Source organism: Rhynchophorus ferrugineus, unplaced genomic scaffold (assembly GCF_030347505.1).
Source record: "Rhynchophorus ferrugineus isolate W39M unplaced genomic scaffold, kcgeb_rfMv2 rfM1, whole genome shotgun sequence".
Classification (NCBI taxonomy): Eukaryota; Metazoa; Arthropoda; class Insecta; order Coleoptera; family Curculionidae; genus Rhynchophorus; species Rhynchophorus ferrugineus.
Genome location: NW_027472580.1, coordinates 88,598,281 through 88,625,799, shown reverse-complemented (window position 1 = coordinate 88,625,799; position 27,519 = coordinate 88,598,281). Strand labels below are relative to the sequence as shown.

The 27,519-nt window shown below is 32.2% G+C and overlaps 2 protein-coding genes across 2 annotated transcripts; one reads left to right on the top strand and one right to left on the bottom strand.

The window, feature by feature from the left end:
- On the top strand, positions 1-7,883 carry LOC143191995 (choline/ethanolamine transporter flvcr2a). Its single transcript, XM_076397458.1, has 9 exons — positions 1-140; positions 198-483; positions 1,906-2,091; positions 2,159-2,339; positions 3,841-4,052; positions 4,106-4,209; positions 4,263-4,373; positions 7,432-7,568; positions 7,624-7,883. The coding sequence occupies exons 2-9, from the start codon at positions 238-240 to the stop codon at positions 7,803-7,805; spliced, it is 1,359 nt and encodes a 452-aa protein (XP_076253573.1). The 5' UTR covers positions 1-140; positions 198-237; the 3' UTR covers positions 7,806-7,883.
- On the bottom strand, positions 7,793-26,888 carry LOC143191985 (putative MFS-type transporter C09D4.1). The gene is made up of 8 exons (XM_076397450.1): positions 26,457-26,888; positions 26,193-26,378; positions 14,558-14,738; positions 14,276-14,490; positions 14,117-14,220; positions 13,724-13,834; positions 13,551-13,663; positions 7,793-8,149 (listed from the first exon to the last, which is right to left on the bottom strand). Exons 1-8 carry the CDS (start codon positions 26,778-26,780, stop codon positions 7,929-7,931), a joined length of 1,455 nt encoding a protein of 484 aa, XP_076253565.1. The 5' UTR covers positions 26,781-26,888; the 3' UTR covers positions 7,793-7,928.
- Between the last annotated feature and the right edge of the window lie 631 nt (positions 26,889-27,519).

The following is a 27,519-nucleotide window of genomic DNA, read 5'->3' as shown; positions in this document are numbered from 1 at the left end:
ATTTAACAGCAGTACTTAATCTTTATTTAAACAAAGAACATCTCTAGCCAGTGTTCGTTTGAATATATTTAACTCAATCTACAGAAAACGAAATATCCATTTCTTCTTATTAAAAACAATTCATGGAGTTGCATAACGATGTAAGTATTCATGTTTTGATTTAGATATAATTAATTACTATTATCGATGTTGTTTAGATACGATTAAACCCTTATAAACCAACGTTTATATTATATAATGAGCAACATGGAAGAAACTATCACATACCCAGTAAAAGTGTATAAAAAACGATGGATGATCCTCTTGGTCTATATACTATATTCTGCAGCAAACTCCTTCCAGTGGATGGAGTATTCGATCATCGCAAATATTGTAATGAAGTTCTATCAAGTGAATGCAACCGACGTAGATTGGACTTCAATCATTTACATGCTGATTTACCCAATAATAGTAGTACCAGTTTCTTATTATATTGAGAAAAAGGTATGTAACAGGTCAATTGAAAAGTCCCCGGCCTACCATAGTAAAACACATTTTTTTGGCAAATTTTTTTTTAATCAACATAATTCCCTTTAAGGGTGACACACTGATTATAGCGACCATTCAACTTCAAAAATGGCCTCAGTTTCAGCGATCACCTCTGCATTCGATGAAAATTTCCTCCCAGCGAACATTTTTTTGAGATATAAGAACAAGAAATAGTCGCTAGGGGTCAGATCTGGAGAATACGGTGGATGAGGAAGCAATTCGAAGCCCAATTCATGGATTTTTGCCATCGTTTTCACTGACTTGTGACACGGTGCATTGTCTTGGTGAAGCAGCACATTCTTTTTCTTCAAATGCAGCTTTTTTCGGCGATTTCGCCCTTCAAACGATCCAATAACGCTATGTAATAATCGCTGTTGATGGTCCTTCTTTTTCAAGGTAGTCAATGAAAATTATTCCATGCACATCCCAAAATACAGACGCCATAACCTTGCCAGCCGACTGTGGGTTTTTTTCGCGTTTTGGAGCGGGTTCATCGTGTGCAGTCCACTCGGATGACTGTTGATTGAACTTCGGAGTGAAATGATGAAGCCAGGTTTCATTCATTGTCACATATCGACGCAAAAGCTCGGGTTTATTACGCTTGATCACATTCAAACACTGCTCCGAATCATAAACTCGTCGTTATTTTTTGTCAAAAGTGAGCTCGCGCGGCACCCACTTTGCACAAAGCTTTCTCATACCCAAATATTCGTGAGTGATATGATGTACACGTTCAGTTGATATCCTTGAGTGTCTGCTATTTCATTCAATTTAAATTTCCAGTCATTCAAAATCATTTTGTGGATTATTTAATATTTTCGTCGGTAACTACCTCTTTTGGGCGTCCACTGCGTTCACCGTCTTTGGTGCTCATTTCGCCACGTCTAAACTTAGCATACCAATCCTTGATGGTTTATTTACCTGGGGTAGTGTTCGGAAACTCGACAAGCAATATTTTATCAGCAGGCAAAATTCCTTTTTATCCATTGTTTTCACAATAGTAAAAGTTGTTTCACTCAAAATGCTATAATTCACAAATTAATGATTCAGCTGTCAAATTCATACACGCATCTTTTCAGGGTTAGGGCTAAATAAAAAAGATATGGATGTAATTCTAGTAGCGCAATCTATGTATCAGGCCGGGGCTTTTCAATTAACTCGTTAAACCTCAATACGTATACAATAACTTTATTAAACAAAGGAAACGGCATTACACTTTTAAAGTAAATAGTAAGCATATATCCTCAATAACAAAAAATGGCCTAACACTATTATTTTACTAACTTCTAGCTTTTATATTATTTTCAAGAAGACAAAAGTATTATTATTTTTAAATTAAAATAGTATTACTATACTTAGCAATATTATTATTGTCAGGGTTTAAGGTTTGCGGCTCTATGGGGTGGTCTTGGAACAGCATTGGCGGCTTTAATAAAAGTTTTCTCGGTCAGAAAAAACCTGTTCCCATTAGTTCTGTTAGGACAAGCTGTCGGATCAACTGCCCAAGTATTTGTTCTGAGTTTACCGTCTAAAATCGCAGCAGTTTGGTTCAAGCCATCCGAGGTAAATTTGTCTTGAATCTTATCAGTTTAATTTTCGATTTATAACGTTTAATTTAAAATAATTTCAGGTATCTACTGCTTGCTCTTTGGCAGTGTTTGGTACTCAAGTGGGATTTGCTCTGGGCTTCGTCGTGCCATCAAGTATAGTTGGGAACAGTGAAGACCCCAATGTTATAGCGCGAGATTTGAGTATTTTGTGTCAAGTTATAACGTACTATATGATTCCTGTAGTTGTCCTCATAATATTCTGTAAGTTTTTCATCATACCAGCTTCCTCTTCGAAATAAAAACCAACACAAAAACCGAATTAAACAAATTAGAACCTAAATAAATAAAACAACTAGAAAACCGCTAAGTCACAGGTAATTTTTGTAAAACCATGTAATTTTTAATATTTTCTTAAAATGATGCCTTGTTTTCATTTTTAATTTATTTATATTAATATATTAATATTTGAAAATATTTAATTTATTTTAGAATAGAAATTGAAAAAATATTAACAATCAATATTGTGGTAAAAGCATTCTGTATCCATCAAAATAAATGTTGCCCAAAAAGGGTTACATCTGAGCCTACGATGAATAATGAAAAGATTCTGTCATACAATATCTATAGAGGTTTTAGTTGGTTGCCCAGCATAAAGTGAAGCCATCTGATGATGGGAAATTAATTAATCATATCTGGTCACCAAATTTTGAACATTTTTTGGCCATTTGTTGCATAAATTTAATATTGTTCTACTAATTCTGTCGTTCGATTTTAGCAGGTTTTTGGATCATATTCGCTCTGGGGGGTTTCCATAGATAAAGTATTTTTTGAAAATTCGTATTTTAAAGCTTCAATAATGTCACCCAATAATTCTCTTAAATTTTTTGGATGTCTTCGAAATAACTAAAAATAATCTATATCTCAAGATCTAGAAATTCTTCTTATATTTAGACCAATCTTCATTCAAGAATACTTCGAGACAATATTGTTATAATTGGTACAATCTTATCTCTTCGAGGTATCAATACCAATATTTACAAATAAATTCATATAGAACATGTTCCTTCAAAAACATTTCATATGCTTAGTACAGTCTTAATTTACAAATAAATTATTACTAGTGTTCTGTTGTGTTAACTGATTAATACGTCAGTATGTATTTCACAAATTAAAATAAAACTAATCTACTAAAACCACTTAAGCTAAAGTTAAAATTACACTTATACACTTAACAAGTCCATGTGGTTTGATTCGCTTCAATCTTCTAATTTCCTGCGTGTTGTCCAGCAGCCACGTTACTATGATTTAGCAACCTTATTTCATCTTTTAGGCGAAATTTGGGATCACTTCGTGTATCTATTTGATTTGGAGGCCATCGTGCTTGATGTCTTAGTACAACACCATATTTGCAAACCATAGGTCCAAATTGGTCTTATGATTCACTGACAAACCAACCTCTTTGATTTTAGGTCAAGTTGAGAGTATCTTCCGAATAACCGGTACAGTTTCTTGACTGTTAAAATCTTCTTCTAATCTGCACTGCTTTTTGTATAAAAATGCAACATCTTGCAATAGATTTTTAAATGCAGAAAAAAATGTGATATTGCTTAAGTACTCTTAACTATACATTATTATATGTCTAACCTAGTAGAGCAATGAAATAGTTGTTAATAATTTATTAATAGTAGAGCCCTCCGAAGGTTAAACTGGAGGAACCTCCAATAATCTTAAAAACAACAAATCTAATATATAACACTTGCAGGTTTTCCTAAAGAGCCCCCTTTACCACCATCGATAGCTCAATGGGACGAACGGAAAAAGGAACAACTCGACATGAGACAATATTTGAAAGCGTATAAGAAATTATTTCATAACAGAGGCTTTGTTTTCCATACGATAGCCTATGGCATTAATATCGGAGTTTTCGCAGCAATAGGAACTTTGCTGAATCAATTTATCTTGGAATATTTCCCAGTAATAACTTTTGTTTCGTATCTGTATCAGATATCGACGATTTTTATTTTTAGAACTCGGAGGAAGACGCAGGCCGTATCGGACTCATAATGGTATCCGGTGGCATCTTGGGATCTATTTTCTTTGGCGTGGTTCTAGACAAAACTCATAAATACAAGTAAATAATATCGTTTTCGGTGACTAATTCGTCTAAAAATGAATATTTTTTAGGGAAACGACGATGTTTGTTTACTTTGCTGCAGTCCTTAGTTTAATTGTGACTATGTTCACACTGTCCACTCGTTCGAAGCCTCTAGTTTATATTATTTTTGCACTTGTAGGGTGAGTATGAATGATTTCAATTTTTTATTTCTTCAAAATTTACTAAATCGCCTAAATCCAATTCAAAACAACTGCGTTGATTCAACTAATGAAGTACTCCAATAGACTAAAAACTGGTTTGGTTTATCTATATATTGGTGATATATTAGATACTTGCATGTATGTTGATCAGCGAGGTCTATTGTTTTTTTTTATTTAATTATTACATTGTTACTAGTCGTTTCCGACTAACCTACAATTTGTCTTTATGATAACTTAAATCTAGGTATATAACTACGAGGACCACCTGCCCTATCTCAGTCTCTGGTGGAATAATTTTTATACATGTCACTACTGTATTTTTTATTATATACGCCTCACTGCACACTGTTCTGGTGGTATCCAAAAGCTGCAATAGTTCAATATTCTCATGAGAATGGAGTCGTTCCTTATGCCCCGTTGCAGTTCTCTTGATTTCTTGACCGACTATTGGTATCTGAAGGTCTCGATCTAGGTAATCAGTCCTATAGTATTTGGGTGCGTCCACAATACCTCTCAGGATTTTGTTCTGAAAAATGGGTATTTTGTTTATGATACTCTATGCAGAATATCCCCATAACTGAACTCCGTATGTCCATATAGGTTTCAGTATGAGATCTATTGGTGAAAATGCAAAGTATCAATATGTTGATAAGTGTTAAACAACCAAACCTAACTGTTAAACTCAATGGTTTTGGATTTTTTTATGTTCTATTTTGAATTTAATACTGTTAAGTTATTGAGTATATAAAGGCGTTAATCAAGGAACGGTCAGTGTTGAATTTTCAACATACATTACTTTTGTTCATTCATTCACTACATTGTTTTGTTGTTTTGATGTTACTCAACTGTCGTGTTTGGTTTAAACGATTTAAAAGAAATAATTTTAATGACAGGGATATAAAATTGCCTGAAGGACCAAGAAAAATTACGACAATGAAGTTAAAAGACAACGAATTGCAAGATGAAAACCTATCTCAAACTCTCAAAAAAAAACTTTCAGACAACTTAATGAACGATAGCAAAGATCCAAAAAATGGAAATATATACCACACGAATTGACTGAAAATGCCATTTTAAACCATTTCTACTTGGCGGTTTCATTGCTTGCCTAGCAAAAACAGTTCTATGGAGTATTGTAACTAATGATTACAAATGAAGCTAACAGATCAACTGAAAAATCCCCGGCCTGACACATAGAGAGCGCTACTAAAATTAAATCCGTATGTTTTTTAGTTAGCCCTAACCCTCAAAAGATGCGTGTAAATTTGACAGCTGTCTGATCATCGGTTTGTGAATGTTTTGTGTAAAAAGGAATTTCCCGTTTTGAAAAAATATTGCTTTTTGAAGAGAAAAAAGTACAGTTGAAGCAAAAACTATGCTTGATGACGAGTTTCCGGACACTGCCCCAGGAAAATCAACCATGAAGGATTGGTACGCTAAGTTAAGACGTGGTGAAATGAACACCGAAGACGGTGAACGCAGTAGACGTCCATACCGACGAAAATATATAAAAAATCCACAAAATAATTTTGAATGACCATACGTTGAAATTGAATGAAATTGCAGACACTCTAAAGATATTAACTAAACATGTACATCATATCATTCACGAATATTTGGGTATGAGAAAGCTCTGTTCAAAGTGGGTGCCGCGCAAGTTCATTTTTGATCAAAAACAATGACGAGTTGATGATTCGAAGTAGTGTTTGAAGATGATCAAGCGTAATAAATCCAAGTTTTTGCGTCGATATGTGACAACGGATAAAGCATGGCTTCATCATTTCACTCCGAAGTCCAATCGACAGTCATCCGAGTGGACTGCAGACAATGAACCCGCTCCAAAGCATAGGAAAACGCAACAGTCAGTTAGCAAGGTTATGGCGTGTATTTTGAGATGCGCATGGAATAATTTTCATTGAGTACCTTGAAAGAGGAAGGACCATCAACAGCGACTATTACATAGCGTTATTGAACCGTTTAAAGGACGTAATCGCCAAAAAACGGCCGCACTTGAAGAAAATGAAAGTGCTGCTTCACCAAGACAATGCACTGTGTCACAAGTCAGTAAAAACGATGGCAAAAATCCATGAATTGGGCTTCGAATTGGTTCCTCATCCACTGCATTCTCCATATATAGTCCCAGCGACTATTTCCTGTCCTCAGATCTCAAAAGAAATTTTCGTCGAACGAAGAGGCGATCGCCGAAACTGAGGCCTGTTTTGAAGCAAAGCACATATCGTACCACAAAAATGGTATCGAAAAGTTGGAGAGTGGCTATAATCACCCTTGAAGGCAATTATGCGGAATAAAAAAAAATAATTTTGCCAAAAAAATGTGTTTTATTATGGTAGGCCGGGAGCTTTTCAATTGACCTATTAGTACGACAATCCCAAGTACAAGAAATCTTGGATTAGTCGAGAAGAGTTATTCACATCGACGCTGAAGACAAATATTCAAAGCCTTAAAGACTTGCTGTGCATATATTGAGATCAGAAAGGTTGAGTGTATTACTTACTATTAAAACCAAATGAAAATGTCTAGAGTAACATCTCTACTGACGTCAGCTGATCAAATTAAACGACGTTTTGTTGAAGTAACAGGCACAAAGTCATATTTTTGTTCCGCCACACATTGTAAGAGTTCTGAAGAATCCACTGCTGCAGCATAAATGGAAAGTTTCACGAAAATGATTTTGGACATCGTTGCATTACTGTGAATGTTACGGAATCAAGTTAGCACTACGGTACTGAACCTAAAGAACAAACGTAATGATGGCATAAGCTTCTTCATTCTGCTCAAAGCATTTGTGTTCAGAAATTGGTGTTTTCAAGCAGTAATACAATATGTTTTAACCACTCTTCCGTAACCTGAAAAGGGGAGGTTTTTTCCTATATTGCATTCGAAGGCTTTTAAAAATGGGAAATAATATTAGCTACGAATATTTGTTTGTTTTAAGATCTTATAATGCGTGAAAATAAATAAAAGAAAACAAAAAAAGATCAATGTATTTAATTTTTTTTCCTTATTTACCTTTTAGGGTCTTTACCAACGCTTATATGCCTGTTGGTTTTGAATTTGCGGTCGAGATTACCTACCCAGCGGACGAAAGCACAACTACAGGAATACTGAACGCAATGACACAAGCTCTTGGTGTTCTGATAACTTTATTTTTGGGTATGAACTGTAAAATAGTTTTTTTTACCAATATATTCAATCAACAACATTCCAGGTCCTTTTAATTCAAATGTTGGTGCGTTTTGGTCATTGGGAAGCCAAGCAGCACTTTTATTACTCGGTGCGGTACTGACCTGCTTCGTACCAAATAAAAAATTACGACAGGAAGCATACTCAAAGGATCAAGGAACCGAGGATGAACTGGAAACATTGAAACAACCATCTAACACCAACTAAATAAATATTATCTATATTCCTCCTGTAATGTATTGTTAAACATATAACATTTAACAATTAAACAACAATATTTTACAACACAGCTTGTCAATATGACAAACGATGCTCGCATGAGCGTCACTCCTAATTTCTGGTCGGTGGCTTCGTGAAGAGTGGATCTTCCTGAGGTAATTCGGTGAATTCGATCGCTTTCCCTCTATTGAAGGCTTCTTGACGTCTGAGATCATTTGGAACTATTAGTGTCAATCCCGTTCCGAAGAAGAGAAGTCCGATTTGAATGGATAATGCCCAGAAAGTACTCCAATTTAAATTGATATGGCTCAGAATCAAAGTAAAAGTAACACCTGCAAAAGAAAAATGTATATTAGTACAAAAGTATTCAAATTACCAAACTGATTAATAAGTCTCCAATCCAGTCTAATGTTCGGGCCTTATTTTAATAATTCCAACAATAAAATAATATAAGATCAACGATAACAAAAATTCAATAACTTTAGCTAATCGCTCTGTTCTGCTCCTGATAATAACAACAAAAATCAAATCAATTAATATCAGAAGTAATTTTAAAATATATTTTATTATATAATGGAAAGACTTATGCTTTATTCGTTTTTGCTTATTCAGTTCGTATGAAGGAAATTTACAAAATAGTTATTTACTACACAGCTCATGATTGGATGCATTGTAAAGATTTAAAATTTATTTAAAAAATAAAAAAAAAGGTTTACAAAGTTTCCATGTTTTATATAAAAACAAGTGATCAACATTGGTCAACACCGAATAAAAGAACATTTTGCTAAAAGCTTTGGTAGGATCCAAATAGATTCTAACTTGTAAAAACAATTTGTAATCATTTTGTATCAAAGATGGAGATTGTATAAAATATTTAGCTAGACCATTTCCTCATTTATCTAAAGCTTATCAAACGATTTTGTTTGGACTTGATATTCGTAAATTGAGGTCGATTTCAACATCAACGCAATGAAGATATATTTGGATATCATTAAAGAAGTTGTGAGTTTTCACTTTTTGGTTTGGTTTGGTTTGGTTTGGTTGGGTTAAATTGGTTTAATTTGACTATAATTTTCTGAATTCCTTTAGTTTAATCTAAGATCAAAATATGCAGATATCTTCTCGTTTTGACTAATATTATGTAAAATATAAAAAAATAATGAAACCCTATCAGTTTTAATAAAAAGTTGGACAAATTGATGATAAAACAATAAATTGATTCAAATAAAATAATGCTCTCTCATGATGCCAATATTATTTATATTTATGTGTTCTATACTGCCCATATGCCAACAGCTTAAAAAACAGGACTTAAAAATTCAACCTATTTATTAAGGCAAAAGATATCTATCTGAAGCTAGAAACTACATGTGACATTCAACAAGATAAACAAATAGACCATAGACAGGAAAATACAACTTAGTAGCTCTAATTCCATAAATATTAATTTTGTATCACGGAAAAAGATATAAATCTAATTATATCACTAGAGGAATGCACTATTCCATAATCAGAATTTCTTACCGTAGCATCTATCTTGATGGTAGGCTACCCAAATATTAGTACCAAAATATTCAAATTACCAAACTGATTAATAAGTCTCCAATCCAGTCTAATGTTCGGGCCTTATTTTAATAATTTCAGCAATAAAATAATATAAGATCTACTATAACAAAAATTCAATAACTTTAGCTAATCGCTCTGTTTTGCTCCTGATAATAACAATAAAAATCAAATCAACTAATATCAAAAGTAATTTTAAAATATGTTTTATTATATAATGGAAAAACTTATACTTTATTCGTTTTTGATTATTCAGTTCGTATAAAGGAAATTTACAAAATAGTTATTTACTACACAGCTCATGATTGAATGCATTGTAAAGATTTAAAATTTATTTAAAAAATAAAAAAAAAGGTTTACAAAGTTTCCGTGTTTTATATAAAAACAAGTGATCAACATTGGTCAACACCAAATAAAAGAACATTTTGCTAAAAGCTTTGGTAGGATCCAAATAGATTCTAATTTGTAAAAACAATTTTCAATCATTTTGTATCAAAGATGGAGATTGTATTAAATATTTATATAGAATATTTCCTCATTTATCAAAAGCTTATCAAAAGATTTTGATTCAACGTGGTGTTCGTAAATTGAAGTCGATACCAACATCGACGCAACGATGATATTTGAATATCATTTAAAGAAGTTGTGAGTTCTTAGTTTTTGGTTTGGTTTGGTTCGGTTAGAGTTCGGTTTAATCTGACTATAACTTTCTGAATTATTTTAGTTTATTCTAAGATCAAATTAGGCAGATATCTTCTCGTTTTGATTAATCCTCATTCAGAATCTTCAACAATTCAGAACAATGAATTAAAATATAACGTAAGATATAAGAAATAATGAAACCCCATGAACTTTAATACGAAGTTGGACAAGTTGATACTAAATCAATAAATTTATTTAAACAAAATAATGCTCTCTCACGATCCACCAAACATGTCAATCTATGCTGCCCATATGCCAAAATCTAAAGAAACAGTACTTAAAAATTTAGCATATTTATTAAGGCAAAAGATATAGCCATCTAGCGCTATAAACTACAAGTGCCATTCAACAAGACCAATAAATAAATGGACTATAGATTGGAAAATATATAGCATAGTTAATAGCTCTAATTCCATCAATTTAAATTTTGTATTGCGGAAAAAAGATATAAATCTAACTATATCAGTAGAGGAATGTTAATATTCCTTAATCAGAATTTGTATACCAGAACATATAGCTTGATGGTAGGCTATACAAAGTATTAGTACCAAAATGTTCGGTTGTTGAATACCAAAATTAGGTTAAAAGAGATCAACGTTAAAAAAAATTCAATAACTTTAGCTAATCGCTCTGTTCTGCTCCTAATAATAACAATAAAAATCAAATCAATTAATATCAAAAGTAATTTTAAAATATGTTTTATATAATGGAAAGACTTATGCTTTATTCGTTTTTGTTTATTCGATTCGTATGAAGAAAATTTACAAAATAGTTATTTACTGCACAGCTCATGATTGGATACATTGTAAAGATTTAAAATTTATTTAAAAAATAAAAAAAAGGTTTACAAAGTTTCCATGTTTTATATAAAAACAAGTGATCAACATCGGTCAACACCGAATAAAAAACATTTTGCTAAAAGCTTTGGTAGGATCCAAATAGATTCTAATTTGTAAAAACAATTTTTAATCATTTTGTATCAAAGATGGAGATTGTATTAAATATTTATATAGAATATTTCCTCATTTATCAAAAGCTTATCAAAAGATTTTGATTCAACCTGGTTTTCGTAAATTGAGGTCGATACCAACATCCATGCAACGATGATATTTGAATATAATTTAAAGAAGTTGTGAGTTCTTAGTTTTTGGTTTAGTTTGGTTCGGTTAGAGTTCGGTTTAATCTGACTATAATTTTCTGAATTCTTTTAGTTTATTCTAAGATCAAAATAGGCAGATATCTTCTCGTTTTGATTAATCCTCATTCAGAATCTTCAAAAATTCAGAACAATGAATTAAAATATAACGTAAGATATAAGATTTTGCTAAAAGCTTTGATAGAATCGATATAGATTCCAATTTGTAAAAACAATTTTTAATCATTTTGTATCAAAGATGGAGATTGTATGAAATATTTATATAGAATATGTTTCTTCCTTACAACAGAAAAATATTTTAAATTTTAAAAAGCCGAAAAATCAAACTGGCCTTTTTCCGCTGATGCACTATATCAGTATACCACAAAAAAATTATTAATATTTGATCCGGAACCACCACTTAACTGTAAAGAATAACAAAAAGAATACATCATCTTTAATTATTCAAACTACAAAATTATAACCAGTTATAAATGTGGAGGAATGAGTCACACAATTTTCCTGCCACAACATTATTTATATATCTGTCTGTAGTTAAGTGAGAAATCGATGGTAAATAAACAATATTAAATTCACGTACAAACCATTTAATAAAACTAAATCAAATAACATTCGACAAAAATTGCGCATCGATGTCGAAACAGAAGATGATGCTAATCAAATGTTTGCAATATTAGATTATGATATATGGTGAAAAATGTAACATAATAATATTAATAACAATCTTAACGCAAGAATTGAGTGTTATACTTCGATTTTGAAAATTATTTATCAAAATCAACTAAATAAATTCCTTCATATTGTTTTCCAAAAAAGACCCCATAAATATCAATAAGATTTTTGTTCATATATTCAAAGCAATTTTCAAGAAGCTTTTCTTAATCCCAATGGACATTAATCAACAAATTGAATAATCAACAAATAGACTATAGACACGAAAATATAGCTCGAATTCCATTAACATTATATTTTGTATTGCTGGGAAAAGACATACACCTAATTATATCACTAGAGGGATGCTCTATTCCTCAATCAGAATTTGCAAAATACCTCGGCATCCATCATCAACGGTAGACAGGAAAATATAGCTTAACAGCTCGAATTCTATTAACATTATATTTTGTATTGCTGGGAAAAGACATACACCTAATTATATCACTAGAGGGATGCTCTATTCCTCAATCAGAATTTGCAAAATACCTCGGCATCCATCATCAACGGTAGACAGGAAAATATAGCTTAACAGCTCGAATTCCATCAACATTATATTTTGTATTGCTGGGAAAAGACATACACCTAATTATATCACTAGAGGGATGCTCTATTCCTCAATCAGAATTTGCAAAATACCTCGGCATCCATCATCAACGGTAGACAGGAAAATATAGCTTAACAGCTCGAATTCCATTAACATTATATTTTGTATTGCTGGGAAAAGACATACACCTAATTATATCACTAGAGGGATGCTCTATTCCTCAATCAGAATTTGCAAAATACCTCGGCAACCATCATCAACGGTAGACAGGAAAATATAGCTTAACACCTCGAATTCCATTAACATTATATTTTGTATTGCTGGGAAAAGACATACACCTAATTATATCACTAGAGGGATGCTCTATTCCTCAATCAGAATTTGCAAAATACCTCGGCATCCATCATCAACGGTAGACAGGAAAATATAGCTTAACAGCTCGAATTCCATCAACATTATATTTTGTATTGCTGGGAAAAGACATACACCTAATTATATCACTAGAGGGATGCTCTATTCCTCAATCAAAATTTGCAAAATACCTCGTCATCCATCATCAACGGTAGACAGGAAAATATAGCTTAACAGCTCGAATTCCATTAACATTATATTTTGTATTGCTGGGAAAAGGCATACACCTAATTATATCACTAGAGGGATGCTCTATTCCTCAATCAGAATTTGCAAAACACCTCAGCATCCATCATCAACGGTAGGCTAAATTGGAAAAATTATTTTAGACAATGCGCTGAGCAAATTAGACTTAAAATTAAATAATTGTATTAGCAAGCGCATATATGAACCTATACATTTAGAAAATACATATTGTTGTAGGTATCCGGCAATATTCAAAGAGTAGTAATAAATAAATAAATAATTTATAAATAAGATTGTACTGTGTATCTAATAATAGATATTAAGTTAAATAATATATTATTTAAAAGAGATCTAAACGGAGAATAATATTTTTTTATTCTAAAAATCAAATTCAGAATATTGGCAAAAATTGATTATTTCCACTGATAGTTACTTATAAGATTAACAGATTTCTTACCTAATGTCTGTGATACCGCTGTCATCAATCCAGTAGTTGTACTTTCATTAGCTGGGTATGTCAACTCTGAAGCAAATTCTATTCCCGCCGGTATATAAGCATTCAAGAAGAACCTAAACCATTCACGAATCATTATAATCAAGCTACACCAGTGTTAAACAAGAACTACTAACCCAAAGATAGCAATAGTGAGGTAGACCATAATTTTAGCCTTGATCTGCAAGCAAAATAACAGGGCACATAGGCATAGAGCCGATCCAAGATAGATAAGTAAGTTGCATTCTCTGAAAATTAAAACAAATTGAAATATACTCAATAACAGTTCACGTATAGTCCGTCCAATAAAACAGTGAACTCACGTCATCTAAATTTATGACAGCAACTTTAAATTTTAGTTCATTTTGACTTGTCCGATTCGGTTAGTGCCAGAGTCTTTTTAACTAGAATAAAATGAGAAGTAAGTATAGTGTCTGATTTTAAAACGAATTTACAATCTGGAACAAGCAATACATCCTACATCGTGATGACGTCAGTCCACTGTTATTTTGAACAGTCTGTAGACTTACTTGTATTTGTGTGTTTTATCTAATATAACTCCAGCTAAAAATCCACCGCTCATTCCAAAGGTGGTCATCACCAAACCCATTCGTCCTGCATCTTCTGTTGCTCCCTATTAACGATTATTAACTTATTTTTTTCTCATAAAATAAGGTAAATAGACTTACAGGAAAATATGATAGAACGAATTGATTGAGGAGGGTACCAAAAGCGGAGAATATACCAAAACTGATACCATATCCCAACGTGTGTATCAGGAAGCCTTTGTTTTTCAGGAGATCTCTTAAAGAATTGAGGAACGTTCCCATGGTGACATCTTGTGGTTTTTTCCTTTCTTCAGCTTGGGCAGAGCTGGGTGGATATTTTGGCATTCGAGGGAAGTCTATTAATTTTATTAAAATGCGTAAATGAAAAGAGATTATTCGGGTAACTTAAGATACGCGTCTTACACAGTACTACACCAATACAAGCAGGAATAATAGCTATGGACAGTCCCCAACAGAGAACCTTTAGGTTCGATCCAACATCGTTTAAATTGAGATGGTCCTTCACTATCATTGGCGGTAATAAGAAACCCAAAGCAGAACCCAACTGCATACCGAAAACTCCAATTGAACAGACTGTAGACACCTGAAAATTAATTCAATAAGTCAATAGTTCAAAAGTATATAAAAAATTAGCCAAATTATGTTTGTAACAGGTCTGCTGAAAAGTCCCCGGCCTGCCATAGTAAAACACATTTTTTTGATTTCAAATTAGTATTTTTTATTCAATATAATTCCCCTCAAGGGTGATACACTGATTATAGCGACCCTCCAACTTTTCGATACCATTTTTTTCAATTTTTCACTTGTTTCAAAATAGGCCTCAGTTTCGGCGATCGCCTCTTCATTCGATGAAAATTTCTTCCCGGCGAGCATTCTTCTAAGATCTGAGAACAGGAAGTAGACGCTGGTGGCCAGATCTGGAGAATACGGTGGATGAGGAAGCAATTCGAAGCCCATTTCATGGTTTTTTGCCATAGTTTCCATTGACTTGCGACACGATGCATTGTGTTGGTGAAGCAGCACTTTCTTTTTCTTCAAATGCGGCCGTTGTTCGGCGATTTCGTACTTCAAAGGGTCCAATAATGCTATGTAATAGTCGCTGTTGATGGTCCTTCCTTTTCCAAGGTAGTCAATGAAAATTATTCCATGCGCATCCCAAAATACAGACGCCATAAACTTGCCAGCCAACTGTTGCGTTTTCCCATGCTTTGGAGCAGATTCACCGTGTGCAGTCCACTCGGATGACTCTCGATTAGACTTCGGAGTGAAATGATGGAGCTATATTTTATCTGTTGTCACCTATCGACACAAAAACTCGAGTTTATTACGCTTGATCATCTTCAAACACTGTTCCGAATCATCAACTCGTCGTTGTTTTTGGCCAAAAGTGAGCTCGGGCGGTACCCACTTTGCACAGTGCTTTTTCATACCCAAATATTCGTGAATGATATGATGAACACGTTCAGTTGATATCTTTAGAGTGTGTGCTATTTGCTATTTCATTCAATTTCAATTTACGGTCATTCAAAACTCGGCATCAAGTCAAGTTTTTGCTTCAACTGTATTTTTCCCTTCAAAAAGCAATATTTTATCAACACGCGAAATTCCTTTTTATCCATTTTTTTCACAATAACAAAAGTTGCTTCATTCAAAATACTATAATTCACAAACTAATGATCCGACAGCTGTCAAATTTATACACGCATCTTTTGAGAGTTAGGGTTAACTGAAAAACATATGGATTTAATTCTAGTAGCACCATCTATGTGTCAGGCCGTGGACTTTTCAATTGTTCTGTTATATAGTAATTAAGTCTATAGCTATCAAAAATAGCTTTAGGCTCAAGACGGAACTTTGAGGGACTCCATTGTTTAAAGAATAAATAGAGAAGTTGCAGATAAAATTTAGAATATGCTAATCTTCTCTGCATCATTCCAATTTTAGTAAATGTATCGCCCAAGTGTGTCCTTGTCAACAAATTGTTATCAAATATTAACCAAATCAGAACAAGATTTCCTTGTATAAACAAATATTGAAGCCAGTGTGTACAGTGGTGTACATTTATAGAGTTGCACGAAGAATTTCAACCTCAAAATCGTCCAAATTTCTCAAAACATAGTTCTTCGATCACAAAGGTCTAAGGATCAGCGAAGATATTAAACGTTTACAACAAAACCACATTACAAGTGAGTTTGCGTGAACATAAAAGCGTCTACTACTAACATAAAAGTACTACAGCTACTCGACAACTGTGAATTTACCGGGAGGTTGAAAAGACAAAAACCCTTTGAACTAATACAATTAAGTTATATATGAAAAAGTACCGAGTTTTAAACGTATACAGAGTGCACCAGTACATCCATCAATCGCTATTGAAATTTGAGTCTAAAGCCTTAAAATTGTATTTAAAAAAATACTGTTAATAAGAATTACTATATAAACTAGTTGAAAAACTATTTGTATAAAACTGGCGTTTTAAAAACTACGCCTTCGATTTTTAAAAAAGATTCGAATTTCTATATTAATCCAATCATACACATCCGTTTATTTATATTGTCATATTGGTATTAATGGATTAAATAAGAATATTCCTACATGTTCGAGATTGTAGTCATTCGTCACTAATCCTCATAGATTTTGCACAGTTCTAAATCAACTAAAATAGTGTTTTTTTATTAGGTGGCTACGATAAAATTGTGTGAAAATTTTTAACGTGCAGGTAAAAATACTGATTCCTTCATTGATTATCAACGGAAATGACGCATACCATTATTTGGGAGGTGTAGCTCCCGAATAACGCCGTATAAAGTGTTATTTACCGAGTTAAATCCTTTTAGTTTATCTCTATCAGATAATTTTATTGCCAAAATAAAATAAAAATTAAAAAATAAACAAACACCGATTATAAAAATTCCTGTCTCGGTGAAATTAACTGCGGTTTTATTATACAAAGAAAAACGTTCGACATATACCAGGCTTTTCCAGAAAGCGAGTGATTAAAGTCAATTTTAATATTTCCCAGTATTTAGTCCGGTTTGTACGGAAACAACTGAAACGATAGCACGTAGTGAGAGCGTGATTGGAAAACAATCGAAAAGAGTAACTTCAACATCGATAAACCATCGTCGACATTTTCAATAATAATACAAGGTTGAAAAATGAATTAGCGCCAATTAGACTTTTAAAAATAAATCAAGAGTTTTCTTCCAAATTCGAATTATGTTCGAAGGATTTGAAAGCAAGTTATTATTATTTACTTTAAAAATATTTTAGTCCAACGGAAAAAAGTGGCATCTTATTGGAATGACTGAAAAAACAACACTGCTAGTTCAGTCCTATTTTATTAAAAACGAGACCCTTATAAGCATATCACTCTTCATATCACGTCACACTAAATTTTTTTTATTATTTAATTAATGCATTGTTACTAGTCGTTTCCGTCTAACCTACAATTTGTCTTTATAATAACTTAAATCTAGGTATGTAACTAGGAGTACCCATCGGCCCAATCTCAATCTCTGGTGAAATAATGTTTATACATGTCACTGCTGAATTTTTTAATATATGCACCTCACTACACAACACTACACAAGATCAAATGGTTTGATGCTTTTGAGTCTGTGTCCTGTTGTGGTGGTATCCAAAAGTTGCAATATTTCAATATTCGTATGAGAATGGAGTCTTTCCTCATGCCCCCTTGTAATTCTCTTGATTTCTTGACTGCCTGTGGATATCTGAACGTTTCGATGTAGGTAATCAGTCCTATAGTATTTGGGTGTACCCACAATACCTCTCAGGACTTTGTGTGAAAAATTTGTATTTTATTCATGTTACTCTTTGCATCCCCTTAAATGAACTCCGTATGTCCATATAGGTTTCAGTATTTGCTTATATAATAGCAATTATTTATATACTGATAATTGTGGTTTTCTTCCAATTAGCCAGTACATTTTCTTATATTTCAATTCCAGTTCTTTTCTCTTCTTCTTTATATGTTCCTTCCAGCGAAGTTTTGCATCGAGATTAATTTCGAGATATTTTATTTTAGAGTTGTTGCTATATAGAATGATAGTGTTATTTAATGTTATTGGTGCTTGTACGGTCTATTTATAGGTAAACTGCACATATACAGATTTACTTTCAAAATTCTTATTTTCCAAGTTTGTGTCCAATTATTTATATTGTCACTTGCCTGCTGTAATAATCCTGAAACTTCTCACTATTGTCTCCGACAACTATAATTGCAGTATCATTATCAAATATAGCCATCGTAATATTTTCTATTTGTAGTATATCACAAGTATAGAGTAAATAAAGCATTGGCCCCAGTATACTTCCTTGTGGTACACCTGCTTTAGCTTCTTTTAGTATAGAGTAAGCTTCTTCTTGTTTGACTCTAAACATTTTGGTTGTAATGTATGATTTTAATAATTCGGTATGTTCTTTTGATAGCATTTTTTTTAGTTTATAAACAAGGCCTTCATGCCACACCTTATCGAAAGGTTATGCTACATCTAAGAATATAGCTGAGCATACGTTTTTACTTTCATAGGCTTTTTCAATAACATCTGTTATTCTGTGGACCTGGTCAAATGTTGAGTGCTTGTTAATAAACTGGTGTGTTGGTATTAGATTTTTTCTCTCTATGATTAGTTTTATTGTTTTCAAAAGGAATTTTTCAAAAACCTTAGATATTACTGGCAGCAGTGATATAGGTCTATAGGCTTTTATTTCGTTTGCTGACTTTCCAGGTTTTGATATTGATCTGGTCTGTATTGATCAAGTTGGTGAGTTTTACCATTCCCTTTCTTGGTAGTTTTTGCAGTAATTCTCTTGTTATTAAATCGTAGCCTGATGATTCTTTGGGGTTAATGTTAGTTTTAATAACTTTGGTTAACTCTTTTGGCGACGTCACACTAAAATCTCATTGCCACCAGTAATATCTAAGGTATTTGAAAAACACCTGCTGAAAAGGATAAAATGATTTTAGAGAGAAAAACCCTTTAACAAACAAACCTAAACATCAGTTTGGGTATGTTAACAAACATTCAACAACAGGTGCGTAAAATAATAAATGTAATTGAAAAAGCCAATGAACATAAAAAGGTATTTTCAGCTATATTCTTGAATATAGCATAGATAAGGTATGGCATGACGGCCTTGTTCAGAAGCTACAGAATATGTTACTGAAACAACACACTGAAATATTAAAATCTTACATTACAGCCAAAATATTTATGGTCAAGTAAACGAAAACTTACACAAACTAAAAAAAGATAAAGCAAGAGTATCACAAGGAAGTATATTAGAAAATATAATCTATATAATAGAAACCAGCAGTGTTATCGCATTAACATTATTACACTGGGAACTAAGATGGATTCTCCTAGATATATACCTAGATTTAAGTTATTGTAAAGATAAATTGTACGTTAGTAGGCAACGATTAATAACAATAAAATGAATAAATTTAAAAAATATATACTCCAGACACCAAACTAATTTTTTATAAAATCCAGCGTCATGTTAATCGCGCTATATAACACCTTCTCCCTTTTTAAATTTTGTTTACCTTTAATAACCGGATTTTGCCCAAGTTGTTGCATGGTTTTACCTAATTTTCCATTGAATGGAATGGTCTTCGAAGTATTGTTGGCTTCTAAATCCAATAATTTACAGCTGAGCTACTGAAATCAGCCCTTAGTAACCGTACACCCTGAACTAGGGAGGCAAAAAAATATCGATATCAAGATATATCGATATTTTCTGAAAATAATATCGATATTTTTTTGGCCCTTCCAAAATATCACTACTCTAAAATATTTAGACAAAATATATAATCTTTTAGGCTAATATTTCACTATTTTTATTTTTTCTTAAAAATATTGATATATTTTTTGCAAATATCGATATTTTCTATACTTGTTGCAAAAAATCGATCGATATTTTATTTTTTCCGATATATCGATATTTTTCTTAGTGGCCAACCCTAAACTACTAAGCTTCTGTCCGAATTGCAGTAGACTATGTAGAGTTACAGCAACTCTAGGCCGCATTTGTCCTTGCAGACTGAACTGCGATACTTATCCCACGAGCTAGAGTCGTGTTTTAAAACATGGGTGTTTCCGTTCCTACTTCTAATTATTCCTCTCTAAGAGACTTTGAGCACCTGCAAGCCAACTTTAGTGACCTAACACACTGAGCTGTGATATTTTTCAAGGAATGCTTCGAGTAACTGAGGAACGATTGTCAATCCACCACCAGTCAAGCAACAACTTAGCAAGTAAGTTGATTCTGGTTAATTAAATGAACTAATGCATCAAGAAAGAACAGCCTTATGATATTTCAGTTAAATGTAACGAAATTCCAACTCTCTGACTGCTCTGAATTTCGAACTTCTGTTGTATTTAGTCAAGCTAAAACACCTCATTTAGTTCAAATATTTCTGACGAGTGCTAATTTTGAAATATATGCATCTGAGTCACCAATTGACCAAGTGTTGATCTTAGATTATAATAATCCGAATTTTAATTAGATTGAAATTAAAAATCAAATTTTTCAAATAATTCCTTAGCATGAAACAAAACTTATCCTACTTGGAAAAAGGCGTAAGATTTAAGGCTTTGGAACAGAATAATCCCCTAATCCAAAATTTTGACAATCTTCCAAACTGTCACTTTAGCAATTGTCACTTCCAAAATCACCGAAAAAAGTGTACAAAAATTCAGGAATGACGGTGGTTTTCTTACCAAACGACAAGATTTACTGAACACTTAATTAGTAACTATTATTTAAAATCAATCAATTATCTGCTTATTTATTAACCATTGAAAACAATTAGTTAAGAACATTAAGATCATTGTGGAGAATTCAAAAAATTAGACTTTTTATTATTAAAAAAAACTATTTTCTATATATAAATAAAATTGAAATAAACGATGAAAAAAAAACACGTCAAGAACTAAGAACAATTATCTTAATATAGATAATTATGATGAAATAAACAAATAAATCGTGTCTTTTTTATATAAATAAAAATGCTGTAGAAAAATATGAGATTTAAACAAATGAAAGGAGGAACGTTAATCAATCCCATTTATTATACTTAAATGGTAAACCTATCGTGCACTACATACACTTTATAAACGAACTATAATTCTAGAAAAAAAACACATTTATTTATTAACAATTAAGAATGATTAGTGATTAGTTTGGTGTAAACAATAATCGAAAGATAAATAAATAAAAACATGTTTTTTTTAAGTAACACGATTTTAAAATAATTTTTATGGAAAACGTCAATCGAAAACAAATGAACGGATAAACGTCAACAAGACCTCTTGGATCTGTCTCACCTCTCTCTCCTTTTTACAGAAATAATAGGATTTAAATCAAAATAACAGACAAAACTATCGATATAATTGATATACTTAAATAATTGAAAATTAGCGGAAGACACATTCGAATTACGATCGTAGTACGTAATTAATTTTCTTGTGACAACTATCATTGAACTATTGAATAATTACCCATTGTTAAAGCGAAATTGATCTATTTCAGAGATCTTTTTTTTTTGGAAAATCGATCATCCACATAATCAGTCACAAGTGTCATAACTGATGTGATTGATTAAGATACCTTTAAACGAATTCAAACGAAAACAGTATTTATTGCATATTTGGCTAAGATTTATCAGAAAATCCTGCTGATTAATTAAGTAATGTTTTAATAAAATATTAGTTAAGTCATCATATATATTTATATAATTTGTATAATACAAAAATATCCGGTCTATTGCTCACCGATATATTAGATGTGGTATTTTTCTTCTTTTTCATCAACATTAAACCATAAAAAATATAATCCGTATTTATGGTTAAAAGAGATGAGGTTGTGTCATTGAACAACATAATTCCCTTCAGGGGTAATACACTGATTATAGCAACCCTCCAACTTTTCAAAGTCTTTTTTGTAGTACGATTTGCCCTTTTCTTCAAAATAGGCCTCATTTCGTTCATTCGACGAAAGTTTTTTCCCAACAGGCATTCTTTTGAGATCTGAGAAGAGGAAATAGTCACTGGTGGTCAGATCTGGAGAATACGGTGAGTGAGGAAGCAATTCGAAGTCCAATTCATGGATTTTTGCCATCTTTTTCACTGACTTGTGACACGGTGCATTGTCTTGGTGAAGCAACACTTTCTGTTTCTTCAAATGCGGCCGTTTTTCAGCTCAGATCTCATCCTTCAAACAGTCCAATAACGCTATGTAATAGTCGCTGTTGGGCAATTTCCTATTTGTTTTGATTATTTTTTCTTACAGTTGATATTTGCTTCATATTGTCTTAAGATTTCCTTACAAAACAAAATATTAATAGATCCTGGTTTCGCAGTTAAAATATTTAAAAATAAATTTTTCGACATACTCATTCTGATTTTTACACTTTTACGCGCTTATTTTTAATGTTATTTTATATTTGCTCTCATTCGTCTCTAAGAAGTTTGCTTATAAATTCGAGCTTCGTCGACTGATGATTCACTAAATGTTTTTGCGAGTGGTCCATATGTTTATTCCAAATCATCCGCCAATTCGCTAAACAAAAACCTTTACGAACTAAGTACATGTTGAAATCAATAGACGTGGGCGTAATTCAATGTGAAACGTATACTATCATGATCAAAAAATAATGAGACTTATTTCACCACCTTCTAAACAATACACTTCCTTCCTTCCTCCAATACTCCCAGATTTTGAACAACTATTGTTAAGCTCATAAAATGACTTTGAATATTTGATTGAAAAATTGCAAGGGAACAATGAAGCCGATCAATTAACAAAAAAATTGTTGAAAATTCCCAAAGCATTGCTGTTTAAAATAATGTGAATTGTCTAAATCAGGTCCAATACATTGATTTTCCGGCTTGGTTGGCGCTGTGGTAAAGGTGACAGGAGGTCTTCCTACTGTTGCTATAGTCGCGGGTTCGAATCCTGCTGGGGCATGATCGTAAATTTATGTTTGTGATTGTTGAACATTAGGATTGTCCTTAGGCAAGAGTGTAATACCCGACAAGGAAAATGATCCCAGTCACGCCAATAACCAGGCTTGGTAAGACCGAATGACTTCTGGGATGATTTCTAAGTTGGTCACTCGCCAGCCGATAGGCTTAAACCGAGGACCGTGGTTTGGAGCCCACGTTAAACTGTAGGTCCAGTCTAAATAAACCCTTGTTGGTAAAAAATAGACTTAAAATATATATATATATATATATATATATATATATATATATATATATATATATATATATATATATAACATCAAAAATAAGATCGTCACTGAAAAGACTCTATCGAAAAAGCGTAAAAATGAGTATATCAAAATGAATATTTTCTGATATTTTAACACTGAAGCTAGGAACTATGAATTTTTAAGGAAAATTTAAGACAATATGAAGTAATATATTTGACGAATCATTACAATGGAAAACTGTTATGTTAAGACTTTTACAAATCAAAAAAACATTAAAGAAAATATTTATATTGGCCACAACCTCATCTCTTTTATCCTTATATAATGATTATGTTTTATTATCTTTTAATGTTAATGAATCCAGTATGATACATGTTCATTGAGGAAGAAAATGATGATTTATTAAATTAACCTTTTTTATCATAACTTCAGATATAACCATTTGTATCTATACTATCAAGCTAACAAGCTACTTCATGGTTCCATCTGAATGATATCCACTGAAATAGCAACACAGTAAAGTTTATGATACTGGTTGGTACTAATAAGTACTTTTCTGGTTTTCTGGTAAAATCACGGGTTCATCACTGTAGAGCTTCTTAGATCTCTGGGATAAAAATTAAACCAAGCGATTCACAAGCATCTTTTGGAAGACCAATTTTAAACCATTTAGAGGATTTTGCAGAGACAACAAAAACAAAGAACAAAGTCCCTAAAAACGTGTGTGGTTAGTATTGTCAGCAACCAGTCATGAAGCATCTTCAGGTTTTAACCACAGTCTTTTTTGAGAAATTGTCATACTTTCTGTCATCCTCTTCTATATCTATATCGCTTTTTATCAGCCGTAATCATTAATTTCAAAAATGCTCTAACAGGGATTCACAACTACTATTTATATGATTCAAGACTTTCTCAACAGCAAAACAAAGCAAACAAATCCTAACACTGGCGTTCAGTTGAGCATTCGTCACCATAAACAATACACAATTATCCAGTCAATACTGAATTTATCCTTTTTCGCAAGTAAAAAACAAAATATGGCAAACATGACTTTCTGGGATATCCATTTTCAAAGTACAATAACTCTCGATTAAGTAAACAAATGACGATGTCTTTATAACAAAAATAAGCTATGGATTGTTATCGCTCACTCACATTGTAGTATGACTTCATTGAATAACTTTTGCTAGACAAATACATATGTGTTAAAAAAACCGTAATTTTCTTTGAGACAGTTTATTAGAGAATCAAACACACTATCAAGTTATTACTTCTTTCATTAGGAAGCAGGAAAAATTATAACTAAATTAACAATTAAAAAATTCCATTAAACCATCTAAAAAATGAACATTTTTCCAAAACAAAATTTTCTATTTTTTCGTCAAAATACACCTAACTTCTCAAAAAATAATAAAATATACCAGTCCAATAGAATAAAATATATTTGGCAGTCTTATAACTAGTAAGCACTAATATCATACTTAAAATTCAGTAATAGGTCTTTATTTTTGTTTCTCTAACCTCCTGTAGTATAACAATCGTGTTTATATGCAATTTACATATTTAACTAACTGACAATATGTTTTTCTAATACCATCTCTCAAACCGGGGACTTTTCAGTCAATACGTACTATGTATTGATAACTGTACTAAAACGATATTTAATTGCATCCAGCGAAAAAACTTTACTTTGACAATAACCATAAATCCCCTGATACTCAGAAACCGCAATAGACACAATACTCTGTTATTAGACTGATTCCGTGTTTATATTTTAGAATAAAATAATGAACGCACTTATCGCAAGAAACAAAATATGCAATTCTGAAAATCGACGTAATTTTTACTGCTATTTTTATATTTCCGTATGCAAATACTATACCGTATTTAAAGCACCGATGTATTACGTAAATTTAAGTGCATTTAGTAGAATTATATTGTAAAGAAAATGACTGATGATAAAATATTAACTTATAAAAAAAACCGGTTGTGGTTTAATCAATTGATAAAATCTTACATAACATAAATACAGTGACAATTTGATGATTTGACAAAAGAATGACAAATGTAAAAATCAATGTAATAACCTTTCATTCTTAATCGTTTACTTTCGATTCTATTTAAAATAATCCTCCTCTAACAGTATCAAGAACTGTAAAACTTCAAATAAGTTTCAAAAAATTATCACAATTTAATTTTTCATAGAATAAAATAATGAAAACTATAAAAATTAAAATTGTCTGGACTTAATTTGTTCAGGTATCCGTATACAAAACGGTTGCTTGATATATTATTGCGAATAAATGAATCTGAAAATGTATATGAATCACCTATGCGTCCTTTATACGTTCCGTGTTTCTTTAGATAAAATTTACAAGTCAAATTGAAAGAAAAATCGTTACCAGGTCGTTTGAATCAATTACCCATTCATTTATTAATTAATATCTAGTATTAGTTATATAACAGATAATATATTCCTGTACGATAGTACTCACAAGCAGATCAAGGAATTTTTCCTCGATTAATGGAAGAAAATAGGAGAAAGGAAACCACATTGGCAACTGAGCGGTTACTGAATAGCCGTAACTTAAAATAATTAAAATATCGTTATTACCAGACAAAAACCTCAAGAATATATTGTTGTATTAATTTAACTTTCCTAAAATGTCTCCTAATTTAATTTTCATGATCATATCACATGAATTTATTATAGTTATTAAACTGCAATCAATTAAATAAATTCTACTTAAAATGTTAGTGAAAAAAATTTTATAAAAAAATAAATAATCTTACTTCGTTTGGTTTGAACCATGTCACAGCCAACTTCGGTGGTAAACTGAGAATGAAAACTTGGGACAGTGACACAATAGCTTGCCCCAACAGGACGACGTGGAAAGCGCCTTGGTGAATAGAGAAAAGCTTCGTAGCAGCTCCTATACCGGTTAGAAAACAACCAGTCAAAGCTGCGAAACGCAACCCCTAAGAAAAAAGGACATATATTAATACACTGTTTAAAGCACAGCTCAGCATCAGGATAATTTATGGTAATATACTAACCAATTTATCGATTAAAAAGGATGACGGAAACACAAAAATGGGCCACACAATCATGAACATCACCCCAGTCCAATCAACCGCGCTAGAGCTGACATTATAATAACGCATCACTATATTGGTCACTATCGAGTATTCTACCCATTGGAAGCAGCTAATCGTGGAATAATAAACATACACGGCCAGTATATACCATCTCCTCTTGAAGGCTTTAATAACATCTGCACCACCACCGCCCTCTTGATCCTTTTCCAGCATGGACTTGTTGTGTTCCGTCATCCTTAGAATTTTTAGCGCGAGGCTCAGTTTGACTAAGAGATTCGCCATGGTTTCGAGATTTTTAATGAAATTGGCAAAATCAGAGATTAGATCGGAATTAATCCCTTCAAAATTCGATTATTTACACGTATAATTACACTTAATAAATCTGGCGAAGTGTTTGTACTCGATTTACATGTGACTGACGACTTAATCCATGGATTAACGACGAGTTGTTGAATGGTTGTCGCGAGCTACGTATCGATATCCTTCTTGGACGATATCTAGTCACTCACCTGGTGCTAAATCCGGCCCATGCGACCCACCGTCTTTCGGCACAACCACTTGACTCGAACGGGTTACGATCGATCAGGAAATTTTATTTATCTTCTTCTAATATGAATTTTAAATTGTTATTGTTATTGACGGTGAATGCAGTACGCTGTCGCATAATTCTCGTGTAATTGCAAATGCGATTCCTTTCGTAATTTGCCGCTACGTATAGATGGAAAATATATTTTATCCGGAAAGGCCACTACTTGAACGCTGTATATGGTGGTCTTCGAAAGTAATATCCAACAAGAAATATCAATTAATCAACTAGATTAAAAAGTGTCACATGTCTTCCAAATATATAACAAATAACTATCGTCCATTAAATAAAAAAATACATATTTTCCTGTAGTTTAATATTTTAGTAGGCCTTAAGAAACAATTTAACCCTAAAAACAAATAAATAGAAGGCATACTAGATATAATTTCGTGGCCGATTTTAAAAAGCTAATAACATATTCTTAAATATCTAATG